Source organism: Felis catus, chromosome E2 (genome assembly GCF_018350175.1).
Source record: "Felis catus isolate Fca126 chromosome E2, F.catus_Fca126_mat1.0, whole genome shotgun sequence".
Classification (NCBI taxonomy): domain Eukaryota; kingdom Metazoa; phylum Chordata; class Mammalia; order Carnivora; family Felidae; genus Felis; species Felis catus.
The window spans coordinates 58,363,468-58,376,768 of NC_058382.1; the positions used below are offsets into that span (position 1 = coordinate 58,363,468).

A 13,301-nucleotide genomic window follows, 5' to 3' on the forward strand; every position below is an offset into this window, starting at 1 on the left:
CACCCAGGTGCCCCTGAGTGTCTGACTCTTTTTTTTTTTTTAACTTTTATTTATTATTGAGAGATAGAGACAGAGCATGAGCGGGGGAGGGGCAGAGAGAGGGGGAGACACAGAATCCGAAGCAGGCTCCAGGCTCTGAGCCGTCAGCACAGAGCCCAATGCAGGGCTCGAACTCACGAACTGTGAGATCCACCAACTGTGAGATCACGACCTGAGCCCGTCGGACACTCAACCGACTGAGCCACCCAGGTGCCCCAAAACGATTTTATTTCTTAAGTTATCTCTACGCTGAACGTGGGGCTCGAACTCACAACCCTGAGATCGAGAGCCGCACGCCCCACCAGCTGAGCCAGCCGGGCGCCCCTGGCCTCAAGCTTGCTGCTTTGGGTTCTTTCCAGCAACTCTCTCCGCTCAGGCAGAAGACCCTGAGGGCAGAGCATCCTGTGATGGGAACAGAAGCTGTCCCCTCAAGTGATAAGCCCATCAGCCCTGACAGCCCGCAAGACCTCTCGTGACTGACCCCAGACAGTGGTGCGTTTGGCTTCACTGCCTACCAGCACGCACCCACCCACCTTTGCCCCACACTTTCCTGAGATAAACTGGAAGTATTTTCTGGAAGTATTTTCGGCACTTTGGAGAGTCTTTGAGCCGCTGGTCTGCTGTCTTCCCAGTGTCGGCCTCAGAGGAATAAATCCCTTTCCTGTCTCTGCCTCTGGATTTTGTCAGCGACCGGCGGCCAGACTTGGTCTGTTGGGGACCACTGGAGTCCAGTGCTCGGGCACCCTTAGGCCCCGGCTACACAACGAAGGGTCAGGTCCACACAGAACTGAACAACTGCACAAGGTTGTGACCACACAGGTGGGCCTGGTGGCTCTTCTCAAACACAGCTTTGCAAACATCAGCATTATTGGGCACCTCCTGGAGGACTTTTTGGATCCTGGGCCACACGTTATTATTCTAGGTTCTGTGTGTTCGTACGTTTAACCCCCCCCCCCCCCCCCCGCCAAACCTACCTACTATCCCTGCTTGAAGGTCAAAGACACTGAGGCTCCAAGAGGTGAAGTCACTTGCTGAAGGTCGCCCAGGGACAGACGGGGACTCAGGCTGGGAAGCAGGAATACATGATCACAGCCACAGAATCCATCTCGGACTTCCCAAAACATAATCTGCATTGGAAGGAGATCCCTACTCAAGGATCCCTACTCAAGACAGCACACTCAAGTTCGAGAAACACTAGTGTAGACCAGAACGTTCCTCAGGGATGCCTCACCGACACCACCAAGGGGACAAGGGCACGGAAGGCGGGGGGTGATAGTGTGCTAACTCCCATCCGTAGGGAAAGAGGGGTGCTCCCAGATGTGTGAACTCCCCGGTCCTGGCAGCTGACCTTGAGAGCCCCCAGCTCACCTGCCCCTGCTCCAGAGAAAGCCTTGGAAAGAATCGGGCAGGTGGGGACACCGGGGTGGCTGAGTTGGAGCCCCACGTTGGGCTCCACCCTAACAGCACAGGGCCTGCTTGGGATTCTCTCTGCCTCTTTCTCTGCCCCTCCCCCACTCGTGTGTGTGTGTGTGTGTGTGTGTGTGTGTGTGTGTGTGCGTGCGCGCGCGCGCGCGCACGTGTGCTCTCTCTCGCTCTCAAAAAAACTTAAAAAAAAAAAAGAAGGGGCGTCTGGGCGGCTCAGTCGGTTGAGCATCCGACTTTGGCTCAGCCCATGATCTCGCGGTTTGTGAGATCGAGCCCCGGGGTCGGGCTCTGTGCCCTCAGTGCAGAGCCTGCTTCGGATCCTGTCGCCCTCTCTCTGCCCCTCCCCTGCTTGCACTCTCTTAAAATAAATATTAAAAAACAAAAAGAATGGGTCAGATGCTTGCCGTGCACCCCATATTCATACCTTCAATGTCCCACAATCCTCAGGTGCCCGTGGCACTGTCTCCATTCCCCGCATGAGGAAACTGAGGCCCAGAGCTGTTGGTGACCTGCCTGATCATACTACTAACATTGACTGTTCATTCCGTGCCAGGCACCGTATAGCGGTTTTACACAGATTATTTTACCTAATCCTCAAGATACTCCCCACATTATCCTCTCTTTCTGGGTTAAAAACAAAAAAAAAGGTTCAGAGAGGTCAAATGACTTTCTAAGATCACACAGCAAAAGCGTCCTTGCTGGTACCCACTCCCCCCATTCTTTCTCATGGCTCCTATGAGGGCTGCAGTGGGGTGCCCGGCCCCCCATTTTCATGCCCTCCCTGGGCAAGAGCTTGCCCTGAACAGGCCCCCTCCACCTCGCCCCTCCCTTGTGGGAAGAGAAAGCCTCCTTGAAGACAGAGGCAGGTGCTGGGCAGTGAGTAGTGTCATGGGGTTGACTGCAGCTTTGGGTGCAGATGTCACCAGGAAAGGTCCCCGTCCCCTTACTCAGTGGGCAGCCACCCGAGGATGCTGGCTTTAGCACCGATCAAGCCTCCAGCTACAAGAGGCCAAAAGCCCAGGACTGGTGTGGACACCTTGGGCCCCGTGAGAGCAAGGGAACTCACCCTGCCCCTGCGAGCAAGCCACATCCAGCATCCTGGGACCGCACAGCCTCTGACCAGCCCCTCCTGCCGGGGCTCCAGCTCACAGCCCGCTTCCTGTTGCCATGGGCACTAAAAGCCTGGGATGAAGCCATGATTAGCCGCAGCAGGTTGCTGAGTGGGCTGGAGGCCTCTAAGCTGTGCCCAGGGAGACGTGGGGGCTCCCTGCCGGCCTGTAGACTGAGCCGGTCTTCAGGGCTCGTGCCCAGCCCCAGCCCTGAGGCCCAGCATCCCCCTGGTGCCCAGAGTCATGGGCTGGGGGGACCCCCGAGTCAGGAGCAGGAGCTGAGAATACCCTTGCATGGCCTGGCTTGTGCTGCGTGCTCCTGACGCCCTCCACGAGAACATACTGGCGCGGTGGCTGGCCACAGCAGGAGACACGCAAAGCTGATTTGAACCCAGCTGCGGCCTGACAAAGCTCAGCTCCTCAAGGCCACCCAGGGACCAAGGAGTGAGACACGGAGGCTTGCTGTTCCAAGCCGCTGAGTTTGGGCAGCATGTGTGTGCCCATCTGTTTGTGTTGCTGGAACAGAAGACCATAGATTGATGACTTACCGACAACGGAAACGGATCTCTCGGGGCTCTGGAGGTCGGGAAGTCCAAGATCAAGGCACCAGCACATTCGGTGTCTGGTGAGGGCCTGCTTCCTGGTTCAGAGCTGGCCGTGTCCTCCCACGGTGGGATCTCTCTGAGGGTCTCTCTCTTAAGAGTGTCAATCCATTCCTGGGGGCTCCACTCTCATGACCTTGTCACCTCCCAGAGGGGCCCCCCCCTCATACCATCACAGTGGGGATTAGGTCTCAACATATGAATTTGGGGGGTGGGTACACATTCATCCTATAGCAGGGGTCGTTTGTTACACAGCAGTATCACAGCAAAAAGAAGGCTGACTCATACGCTATCTCTAAGCGCTCCCTCCAAGAGTATCTTAGAAGTTCAAAGTGCTCCAAGGTGTGCCTGGCACACAGCTAGCTGTATGAGTGCTAAATAGTAAGCACCTCGGGGCACCTGGGTGGCTCAGTCGGTTAAACAGCCAACTCTTGATTTTGGCTCAAGTCACGGACTCATATTTGACGGGATTGAGCCCCACGTCAGGCTCTGTAGTGTTGCAGAGCCTGCTTGGGATTCTCTGTCTCCCTCTCTCGGGCCCTCCCCCACTCTCTCTCTCTCTCAAAAGAAATAAATAAAAAACATTAAAAAATAGAAAATAAAAAACCTTGAGCACCTGTTGTGACCTCTGGGAACAGGCTGGTGTATGAGACTGTGTCACTACCTTCTGGAATTTTCTTTATTTTTAAAAAATGTTTATTTATTTATTTTTGAGACAGAGAGAGAGAGAGAGAGAGAGAGAGAGAGAGAGCGAGCGAGCTCAAGCACAAGCAGGGGAGGGGCACAAAGAGACAGAGAGCGAGAATCCCAAGCAGACTCTGCACTGTCCGTGCAGAGCCTGATGCGAGGCTCCATCTCATGAACCGTGAGATCATGACCTGAGCCAAAGTCAAGAGTTGGATGCTTCACCCACTGAGCCACCCAGGCGCCCCGTGGACTTTTATTTTCTAAGGGTCACGTGTCAGGGCGCTGGAGGGTTGGCTGTGGGTACGATCAGCCCCAGCTGGTGGGACCCCGGGGGTGCCCGATCACCTGAGAACTTGCACGGCAGTGATTATGACACAGGGAAAGGGCGTCTCTCTCATAGGAGACGGGTGGGACAGACAGGGTGCTGTGGAGCTGGGGCCAGAAAAGACTCCCAGCCGGCAAGGCCCGTCGTAGAGGAGCACCAGACTGCACGGGGCTGGGACCCGGGGACAGGCAGTGCACGAACGCGGTGACGGATTATGCTTTCCCAAAACGGCCCCCATCTCCCATCCCTATGCTCTTCCTGCAATGTGCCTTTGACCTTGTTCCTTCCATCGGAGTGGGGGGCCGGGTGGTCTCCACGGAAGAGGCTCCGATGGCCCGAGCTGCATCTCAGTGCACAGAGGGCCACGTGGGCGGGAAGCAGGGCCAGGGAAGGCCATTCCTAGGACCCAAGGCAAAGTGGACGTGCGGGCCCTCGTTCAGCATCCAGGTCAACACCTGGGTGGCTCAGTCAGTTGACCGTCCGTCCGATGCCGGCTCAGGTCATGATCTCAACGTTCGTGAGTCTGAGCCCCACGTCGGGCTCTGCTCTGACAGCACTGAGCCTGCTTGGGATCCTCTGTTCCCCCCACCCTCTCTCTCAGCGATAAACAAACACTAAAGAAACCAAAAAAGAATCGCAAGGCCGCAGGGCCTTAAAGCAAGCGCGGGCCCTCCTGAGCGCGGCACCGTTGGACTGTGCAGGCTGCACAGCCGCCGAGCAGGCCTCGACTGTGGGCCCACCGTACCCGGGGGCGCTCAGCCTTCCAGCGCACCCGGGGTCCTCTGCAAGCCTTGCCTCTGCCAGGGGCCGGGCCAGAAGTGCCAGGTGGTTCCGGAGGGCCCGGCCAGGGCCAAATGGAAGGAGGACACAGACCCCCTTCCTCACCCCTCGGGCGGGGACGGCGCTGAACGGGGCCCAACACCGCCTCCCCAGAGACCCCAGGGGTGACCGGCTCCAGGACCCCCTTGCCGGCTCCTTCCCTTCCCTGCCTCCCTCCTCGTGCAGTACAGAAGGAACCTCCCGGAGAGGTCTGGCCTTTGCCCTGGGCTCCTGGGAGGTGACCTCTAGGCTCTTGGAATGTCCTGCCGATAAGAGTGTCTTTGTTTACCTGGAGCCTTGGGCCGCGAGGAGCAGTCTAACAGTATGATTTACGGTAAGCCTGAGTCACTCCCTACCGGCCTGACCTCCAGAGGGGCTGGAGACTGAGGTCACCACATGGGCGGCCAGCCAAGTCTATGTGGCCACCCCCTCCCCCGGTGAAAACCACAGACACCGAGGCTCAGGGTGCTCCGGGGGCTGGCGGGACCCGAGCGTGCGTCATCGTGGTTGCTGGGAGAATCAAAAGCTGTCCACGAGACCTTCCTGGGAGCTCTCTTCTGGGCCCCACCCTCGTCGGCTCTGCCCTTTGTGGATGGTAATCTGCATTCTTTCACTGTAAGAAACCATAAACACGCCCGTGGTGGCGTTTCTGAGTTCTGCGAGTCCCTCTGGTGAATCACCGAACCCCCGAGTGGTCTCGGAGTCCCCCGCACGGTACCTCCCACCCCCCTCCCTCCCTGTGTGCTCCCGGATCACCTTGCAGATACACTCTTTTCTCACAAAGCCTCGGCTCAGACGCGGCGCCTTCGGGAGCCCGGCGAGCACAGCAGGCAAACCCGAACCAACAGGAGCCACGCGGTGTCGGGCAGAAGCCGAACACAGGTGTCACCACCAGAACGGGGCAGGACGGGGACACTAACAACTTAACGTCCTTGAGAAAAACGAAACCCGCAACCACTGCCTCCCATCCTAGACGGGCATTATTACCAGGATCCCACAGCTGACAAGGACGGAGCTGGGCACGTGACTTCGGGGCAGTGAGCAGGTGGAGGGCCCGAGACCATCCTGAGGCCCCTGCGGCCCGCCCCGCCCCGCCCCTCCGCGTGGAGGGATCCTCGGAACCTCTGCGCCCGCGTGTGCTTCGTCTCCTCTCCAGCCCAAGCAGCCGGGCTCGCCGATCGTTACAGATGGCCTTTATTTATAATGCAAAAAAGAAATCATAAGCCACTTTTTGGGCTGTTTCGGTAGCTGTAAAACCACATGTACAAAACAGTCACTCCTCTGCAAGGAGTTCTTGAGTGTGTGTGGACCTCCCGCGTGCCCGTCTGCGTGGCCCGGGGCGCGGGGAGGGTGAGCGCGTCCTGACGGCCGTCGCCACGGCTCCGGGGGCAGCACGAATGCATGGGCAGTGGAGGTCCGGTCCGCTCAGTGGGGTCTGGGAAACACGGTTCCGGACGCAAGCAGGGCTCCTTCCTTGCTCGTCCTGCGACCTGCCGGGCACCAGGAGCCTTTGTTTTCCCGTCCAGGGGTCGCAGCGCATCTGTCCCAGGCAGCCTCGCCCCCAGGGACTTGTGGAGCCGGGGCCGGCCGGAGCAGGAGCCGGGGAGGACGCTCTCCGACCCGTGCCCCTTCCTCAGGCTTCGGGGTCTATGTCTCCGTCCTCTGGGCACGGCCCTGCCTCGTCCAGCCAGACTAGGAGAAAGAGAAGGAATCAGCGTCTGGACAGCCACCCGCCGCACGCAGAGCTCCAGGCCCAGTATCTCTGGGCTCCCCCTGCACAGTGGCAGTGGCGGTCAGGATGCCGACGGGGGGCCCCGGTGACACTGGGTCTCGTGGGCCTTCCCCACGCACCCTCCACCCACACCCAACGCAGAGCTCGCCCGGGGCCCCGGCCGAGGTCCCTGGCATTCTACCCTGGGCCCCACCCCCGACTTAGCATCTTTCCGGAGAGGACTTCAAGCCCAGGGCTGGGCGGGGAGGTCCACACCTCCACGCCGCTGTCCTAGAGAGGGAAGTTGAGGCCCAGAGAGGGGAAGAGCTGCTTCGGGTCAGCCAGGGGAGCCCCACTCCTCACCACCTGCGGAAGCCCCGGGATCTAATCATCACTCAGCCAGCAGCCCCGGAGGAAGTGCTACCCAGGTCTGGTGGTCTCCTCCAGCCCTAAGTGTCACTGGGGAGGGAATATCAACAACACGGCCACTGTGCAGGGCGTGAAATCAGACCCGACCTTGTCACGAATCCCCCCCAACCTCTGAGGCACCATTTTACAGATGGGGAAACTGAGGCTCGGGGACGTAGAGCCTCTTGCTGACGGTCACAAGGTGACAGGCCACAGAGCAGGGGTTTGAATTCAGGGTTTTCCGACCCCGAGGTCTGTGCCCTTGATCCCCTGCCTCCGTTCTCTGCAAGGGGAAACGCGGAGGCACGGGGTCTGAGCAGATAGGACAGGAGGGTGCCCCCCTGGCAGTCTCTGCACTGATCTGTCCCCGGAGCTGCTTAAGCTTAAAGGGGACTCTCCTGCGAGCTCAGGGCCTCTGACCTCATAAAGTAACCCTAAGTCTCCCCACACCCACATTGGCTCTGGGGGCCAGGAAGGTGGTTGCGAACCCATTTTACAGATGAGGACACCAAGGCTGGCAGGGAAGAATGCCTAACATCAGCCCGCACGGAGCTCTCTGGACACTGGAGCAGGAGCCTGGGTCTTCTCCCACCTTGCTGTGTGCCCCTGGGTGAGTCACTGCCCCTCTCTGGACCTCAGTTTCCCCATCTGTAAACTAGAGATAAGGGTGTTACTCATGAGCCTCAGGGTTGGAAGGAGAAGGAGACATTATGAGAAGCATTCAGCCCGGTGCCTGGCACTTGGGAAGGGGACACAGGAATGTGACCCAGTGTGAGTCATTACTGAGAATGGCCCAGCCGCAGTCCCTGCACAGGGCTCGACCCAGAGGGGGTCCAGTGGCTTCCTCCGGATCCTCTAACCCTGGTGGGCAAGCTGAGATCCAAGCTTAGCCCTTCTGGAAAAGTCTATCCAAGCCCCCATGCCAGACTTCGCCAGCCCCACGTCAGCCTTGTGTCTGGTCCCCCGCAGGAGCCATCAGGCGGGACTGATGTCGTGATGGCTGGTTGGCTGAATGATGCTAGCCGCTGACTGGGAGGGCGCCTGGCCTGGGGCCCACAGAGCGAGCTCCGGACCACACCGCTGGGTCTGAATCCCAACCCTGCCACTTACCAGCTATATGGCCAATGTCTCACCCTCTCTGGACCTCAGTTTCCCCATCTGTTAAACCGGGACCTAACCCAGAGTTACCCTGAGGACTCCACAAGAAAGTGTGCTTACTGCTAACGTCATCATTATTTTTTATTACTATCATTCATGACAGCAGCCTCAGCACTTAGGGCGGGCGTGGCTCGGTAAATCTCTTCGATGAACAAACGAACAAGTTGTCCCACCGGCTCCGACAGTGTCCACAGAGGGGCAGGCGGGGACACCGGTCCGCGTCTCTCTCTGGGAACAAGTCTCTCTCCTTGACCCCCCCCCCGGAGCGAGCTGCATCTCGAAGGCCCGGAGACGGGCTCGGCCCAGAAACGGTCTGTCCTGTCCACTGATCGGCTGTGGCCAGCAAGACGGAGCACCCGTCCCCAGCTGGCGGGGGAAGGCACAGCCATCCATTACCTTGCTGGGTTCCCCCAGCCCCATCCATCACTCTCCCCGGCTGCCGGCAGGGGCTGTCTAGCTAATTACTTAATATGCCACATCTTGCTGAGGCTGGTACACGCGAGGGGCCCACGGTGGAACGGACGCAGATTCAAGCATACATTTTTAACAAACCCCGGGCAGGTGGGGACGTGAGCTCAGACCCACGGCACACGAGGGGCGGGGGGGGCGGGGGGGCCCGGGAGCGGTCCCCAGCCAGGCCCCCCAGACACGCTCGGCAGTGGTGGTAGGGCGGCCTCACCTGTCTGCCCGGAGTCCCGCGGCAGCATCATGCCCGTGGGGGTCGGGGGGGTGATGATGATGTTGGGCACGTCCAGGTGCTTGTCGCTCAGGACGGGGGCCTCGTCATGGCTGCTGCTGCTGCTGCTGCCACACATTTTAAAGCCTGAGAGGGCAGGCCGTGGGACGCACACGTACACACACGACAGGGAGACAAGCATCAGTGGCCGCCGGGAGCCCCCGGCTGCGGGCTGCCTGCCTCCCTCCCTCACCGCCGCCTCTCAGCAAGGAGGGGAGTGCTGGCCTCGCTCCGCGCAGGGGGACGCTGAGGCGCAGGGCAGTTCAACGGCCCCTCCAGGCTTGCGTCGTCCAGGGAGGGCACTGAGTTTCGCCTGCTTCGTTCACTAACGTGGCTCGGGTGCCCGGAGCAACGTCTGATACCCAGAGGCCCCCGGAACACGGCTCTCAAGTGGGGCACGGAGCGCAGCATGAACCAGAACTGGCCCGTCTGCCGCGCGGAAGGAACCCCTCACGCGGCCACTCCTCCCCCACATCCCCTTCTGGAAGGGCATCTGGGAGATGCCCGAGTTCTCCCTCACGCACCTGACTGGATTCCCCAGGGGAACCGTCCGGGTCTGGAATCTTCTCTGTGCAAAGATTTTCTGATTAGGAATTTGGGGTCTTTAATAGACACGGGGCTGGTCAGGTTTTCTGTTTCTTCCTGTGTCAGTTCAGGTGAGCTGGGCTTTCCCGGGAGGAATCTGTCCATTTCTGCTACTGTTGGTGGATTCCTTGCTCCGTGGCTGCTACTAAGTACCCACGTCACCCACGCCACACCCTTGCTCCGTCCTTCCCTTCTGAGTTAGGGGACCCTGACTCTCTCCTCTCCCTCAACGTCCCAGCCAACCTAACCCATCACAAGCCCGCAGATGCCATCATCCCTCGGTGGCTTTGCCGCCCTTCTCCCTCCCTCCTCAAGCCCCTAACTAGCCTCTCTGCCAGAAACCGCGAACCTGATCATACCGCATACCTGCGAAACCCTCGCGGCCTCTTGACAACTAGCTACAAGCAGTTCTCAAAGCGTGTTCCCTGGAACACTGGCCTCCCGGGGTTCCACGACCAAATGGGTTTGAGAATAGCACATATTTGAATGTTGACTGGACCCCACCTAATCTATCTTTCTCTTGGGGATTCTCGTGCATGTCAGAGAATGAAAGGCTCTGAGAAGTCCTGCAGTAGGGAAGCAGCTCTTTAATTGCGTTTCACCCTGGGCTTCCTGAATTTAAGTAATCTTGGGGTCTGTTTTTGGAGGAATGCCTGTTGCTATCTCACAGAACCATGAATCGTGAAATACATGTTGGGAGATATTGATCACGAATTGCAGCCAACCCCCCCAGCCCAGCTTTCAGCCTTCAAGATCTGGCGCAAACGACCCGCAGCCTCATTCCCCGCCACCGGTCCACACTCCCGATACTGCTCACAGCTCCCCAAAACCCTGGGCTCGCGACCCAATTCCTGCCTGGAATGTTCTTTCTTTCTTTACCAGGGGAATGGGCTCCTACTCACCCTTCAGAGCCCAGCACACTGGGCTCTTCTTTCGGGAAGATGTCCCAGCAAATGCGGTCCCTCCCTCCTTTGTCCGTCTACACGGATTCACTCCTCAACCTTCTTCCGGCACTGATCAGACTGTATTGAGACATTAGTTCTTAATTCTGTCTCCCTTTACCGTGAGCGTCTGGAGGGCAGCCAGTGACTCCCTCCTCTGTGATTCCCTTGGGCCCGGCATAGCACCTGGGAGAGAGCAAGCAGACTGCTTCACATTGTGAATGCGAAAGGACCTCAGGCACCACCGAACTGGGTGTGAAAATCCTGGTCTCCGGGCCCCTCCCCTTTGGTTTCACCCCAAACAGCCTCCAACTGGGATGACATTTGCTCAGGCATCTCGGGCCCGGGCCACAGCAGCAGCTGAGGAAACGGGGTCCTCGACGGCCCCTGTGGGGCCAGGGCGTGGCTCTGAGGCATGTCCCCAAGAGGTGGCGTCTGATTCACCTCCCCTTTGGGGTGCAGGGTCTTAGCAAGGCTTCCAGCACACGGAATATGATGGAAGGCCTGGGTGGGGCTTCCAAGATGAGGTCACAAAGGACGCCAACTTGCTCCTTGCCTCCCGCTCTGGGGGAAGCCGGTTGCCACGCTGCGAGGACCAGCGAGCAGCCAGCGGGCTGGGGTTGGGGGAGAGCCCGTGCGGTGAGGAACGGGGCCTCCTTTCTACCAGGAAAAAAAGGGTCCTCCAGCCCAGTCAAGCCTTTGGATGACAGCGCAGCCCCGGCTGCCAGCTTAAACGTCGCCCCACAAGAGACCTGGGGCCAGAAGCTCCCACTAGGTCATTCCTGAATTCCCAAGCCACAGACGCTGCGACATAATGCCTAAGCCACTGAGTTTGAGGGCAGTTTGTTGCACAGGACTGGAAACGGATACAGTCCACATAGCCTGCCCCGACCATAGGAGGAAGGGGCAGCAGGTGCACGGTGGGAACAGCCAGACCCTCTGTGTTGTGGGAAAAGAACAAGGGGCTTCTGAGGGAGGCCTCTGGTCACCTAAGGGGTGTTCCTCTGATGGGCGGCTCGTGCCTGGTCTGTCAGAGACAGTCTGTCCAAATCCGCAAAAGCATGAACGTCACATGACCGGAAGCAATGGAATGAGGCCGAATTCTCGGCCCATCTGCAGCGGGGCCTGGGCTCTGCGCTCAGAAGAGCTGCCCGTGGCCGGCACAGTGGCGAAGGCACGGGCTCTGAGCCGGGCCGGCTGCTCACTGGCGGTGCGACCCTGGGCAAATCACATCTCCTCTCCGGGCCTCTGTGTGGTGAAGAATTTACCCGTGCCCCAAAAGAGGTCCGGCCTCTGTTCTCGGCTTCCGGGAGGTGATCTCTAAGGCCCTGGGATGCCAGGCCTGGCGGGAGAGCCTTTGTGTGTCTGGGGACCCTGGGCACATTGGAGAGTCCAGCCACGCGGGCTTTGGGTGAAGCCCAGAGGGACTGGGGACAGACCCGCCACATGGGCAATCAACTGAGCCTCTGCAATGGGGTTCAATGTACTCGTGTCCTCTGCTGTGACAAAGCACCACGGACCGTGGGGCTCCAACAACAGAACTTGGCTCTCCCCCAGTCTGGGCACCGGAGGTCTGAGAGCCAGGGGCCAGCAGGGCTGGCTCCTGGAGAGGCCACGAGGGAGACCGCGTCCCAGGCCTCTTCCCCAGCTCTCAGTGGTTTGCGGACAACCTCTGGCGTTCTTTGACTCACAGACACATCACCCCGGTTTCCGCCTTCTTCTTCACACGGCTTCTCCCTGTGTGTCTGTGTCCAAATTTCCCTTTTTGTAAGGACACGAGTCATACTGGAGCATAATCCGGAATTATCCACGTTGGATCATCGCCCAATCCAGTATGACCTGTTTTTAACTTTACGTCTGCAATGACCCCATTTCCACATGAGGTCATGTTCTAGGGTACTGCGCGGGCTAGGACTCCCATATGTGAATCGGGGGGTTGGGGGGGCGCGTGATTCAACCCGGAACACCCACTAAAAACTCTGAACACCGAGGCTCAGGAGATCCTCGCCGATGGGCACCACGCCGTGTGTGCGAGCGTGCGTGTGCGTGTCGCACGTGTGTACCAAGAAGGTCACGCCTCTGTGATCCCGTGGGCAGAGACAAGGAGAGCTCCGTCTGGAACTTTCCTGGACTCCACCCTACGCACCGCCTCACTTGGCCGACTCGAATCTGGGTCCCTTCCCTGTAATCAACCATAACCACGAGTACAAGGCCTTTCCGTGAGTTCTGTCCTTCCGGGGAACGATCGAACCCCTGAACCTGCAGCTGGTGCCAGAAGTGAGGGTGTCCTGTGGACTGTGTTCCCTCTGACTTCCTGTTTTCGCTGACAAAGCGGGGTGGTCGGATCCCGCTCCGCGGGCTGGGGCGAGGCTGTCCTGGCACACGGCCTGCTCCCAGCGGCAGCCTTCCCGCCCCACGCGGCTTCCTTCTTCACTCACACCAAACTCGCGGCCGCAGCGACGCCCCGGGCCCCTCCCCATCCTGAACCCTGATCCTATTTCCTCCCTGGGGTGGTGCCGTGCCCCCCTCTTCCGGCTCTGCCAGGCCAGTTATTCTGCAGGTGGAGACCGTATCTCCCCACCAGACTACGAGTCCCTGGGGAGCACCCACCAAGGCTGCTGCCAACCTGATCTAAAGCCGTGCTTTGCCATCCTCCCTTAAAGCAGCACAAGCCTGGATGTAAAACAGACAAAAGAAAGCCTCCAGGAGGAGGCCCTCCTGTAATCACCGGTAATCACTGACATTCACAGGTTATT

At 59.1% G+C, this 13,301-nt stretch overlaps 1 protein-coding gene across 3 annotated transcripts in view; it reads right to left on the reverse strand.

The window, feature by feature from the left end:
* Nucleotides 1–6,184: 6,184 nt before the first annotated feature.
* CE2H16orf74 (chromosome E2 C16orf74 homolog) overlaps nt 6,185–13,301 on the reverse strand; it is a 46,610-nt gene continuing 39,493 nt past the window's right edge. Inside the window, exons 1-3 of one of the 3 annotated variants that reach the window (XM_045047093.1) lie at nt 9,544–10,500; nt 8,963–9,106; nt 6,185–6,698 (exon numbers count right to left, since the gene is read on the reverse strand). In XM_045047093.1, the coding sequence (XP_044903028.1) occupies nt 6,640–6,698; nt 8,963–9,106; nt 9,544–9,709 (369 nt within the window). In that variant the 5' untranslated portion in view covers nt 9,710–10,500 and the 3' untranslated portion in view covers nt 6,185–6,639. Of the gene's footprint in view, nt 6,699–8,962; nt 9,107–9,543; nt 10,501–13,301 lie in introns of those variants that run through there. The other 2 variants (XM_045047094.1, XM_045047095.1) reach the window with 2 other exon arrangements.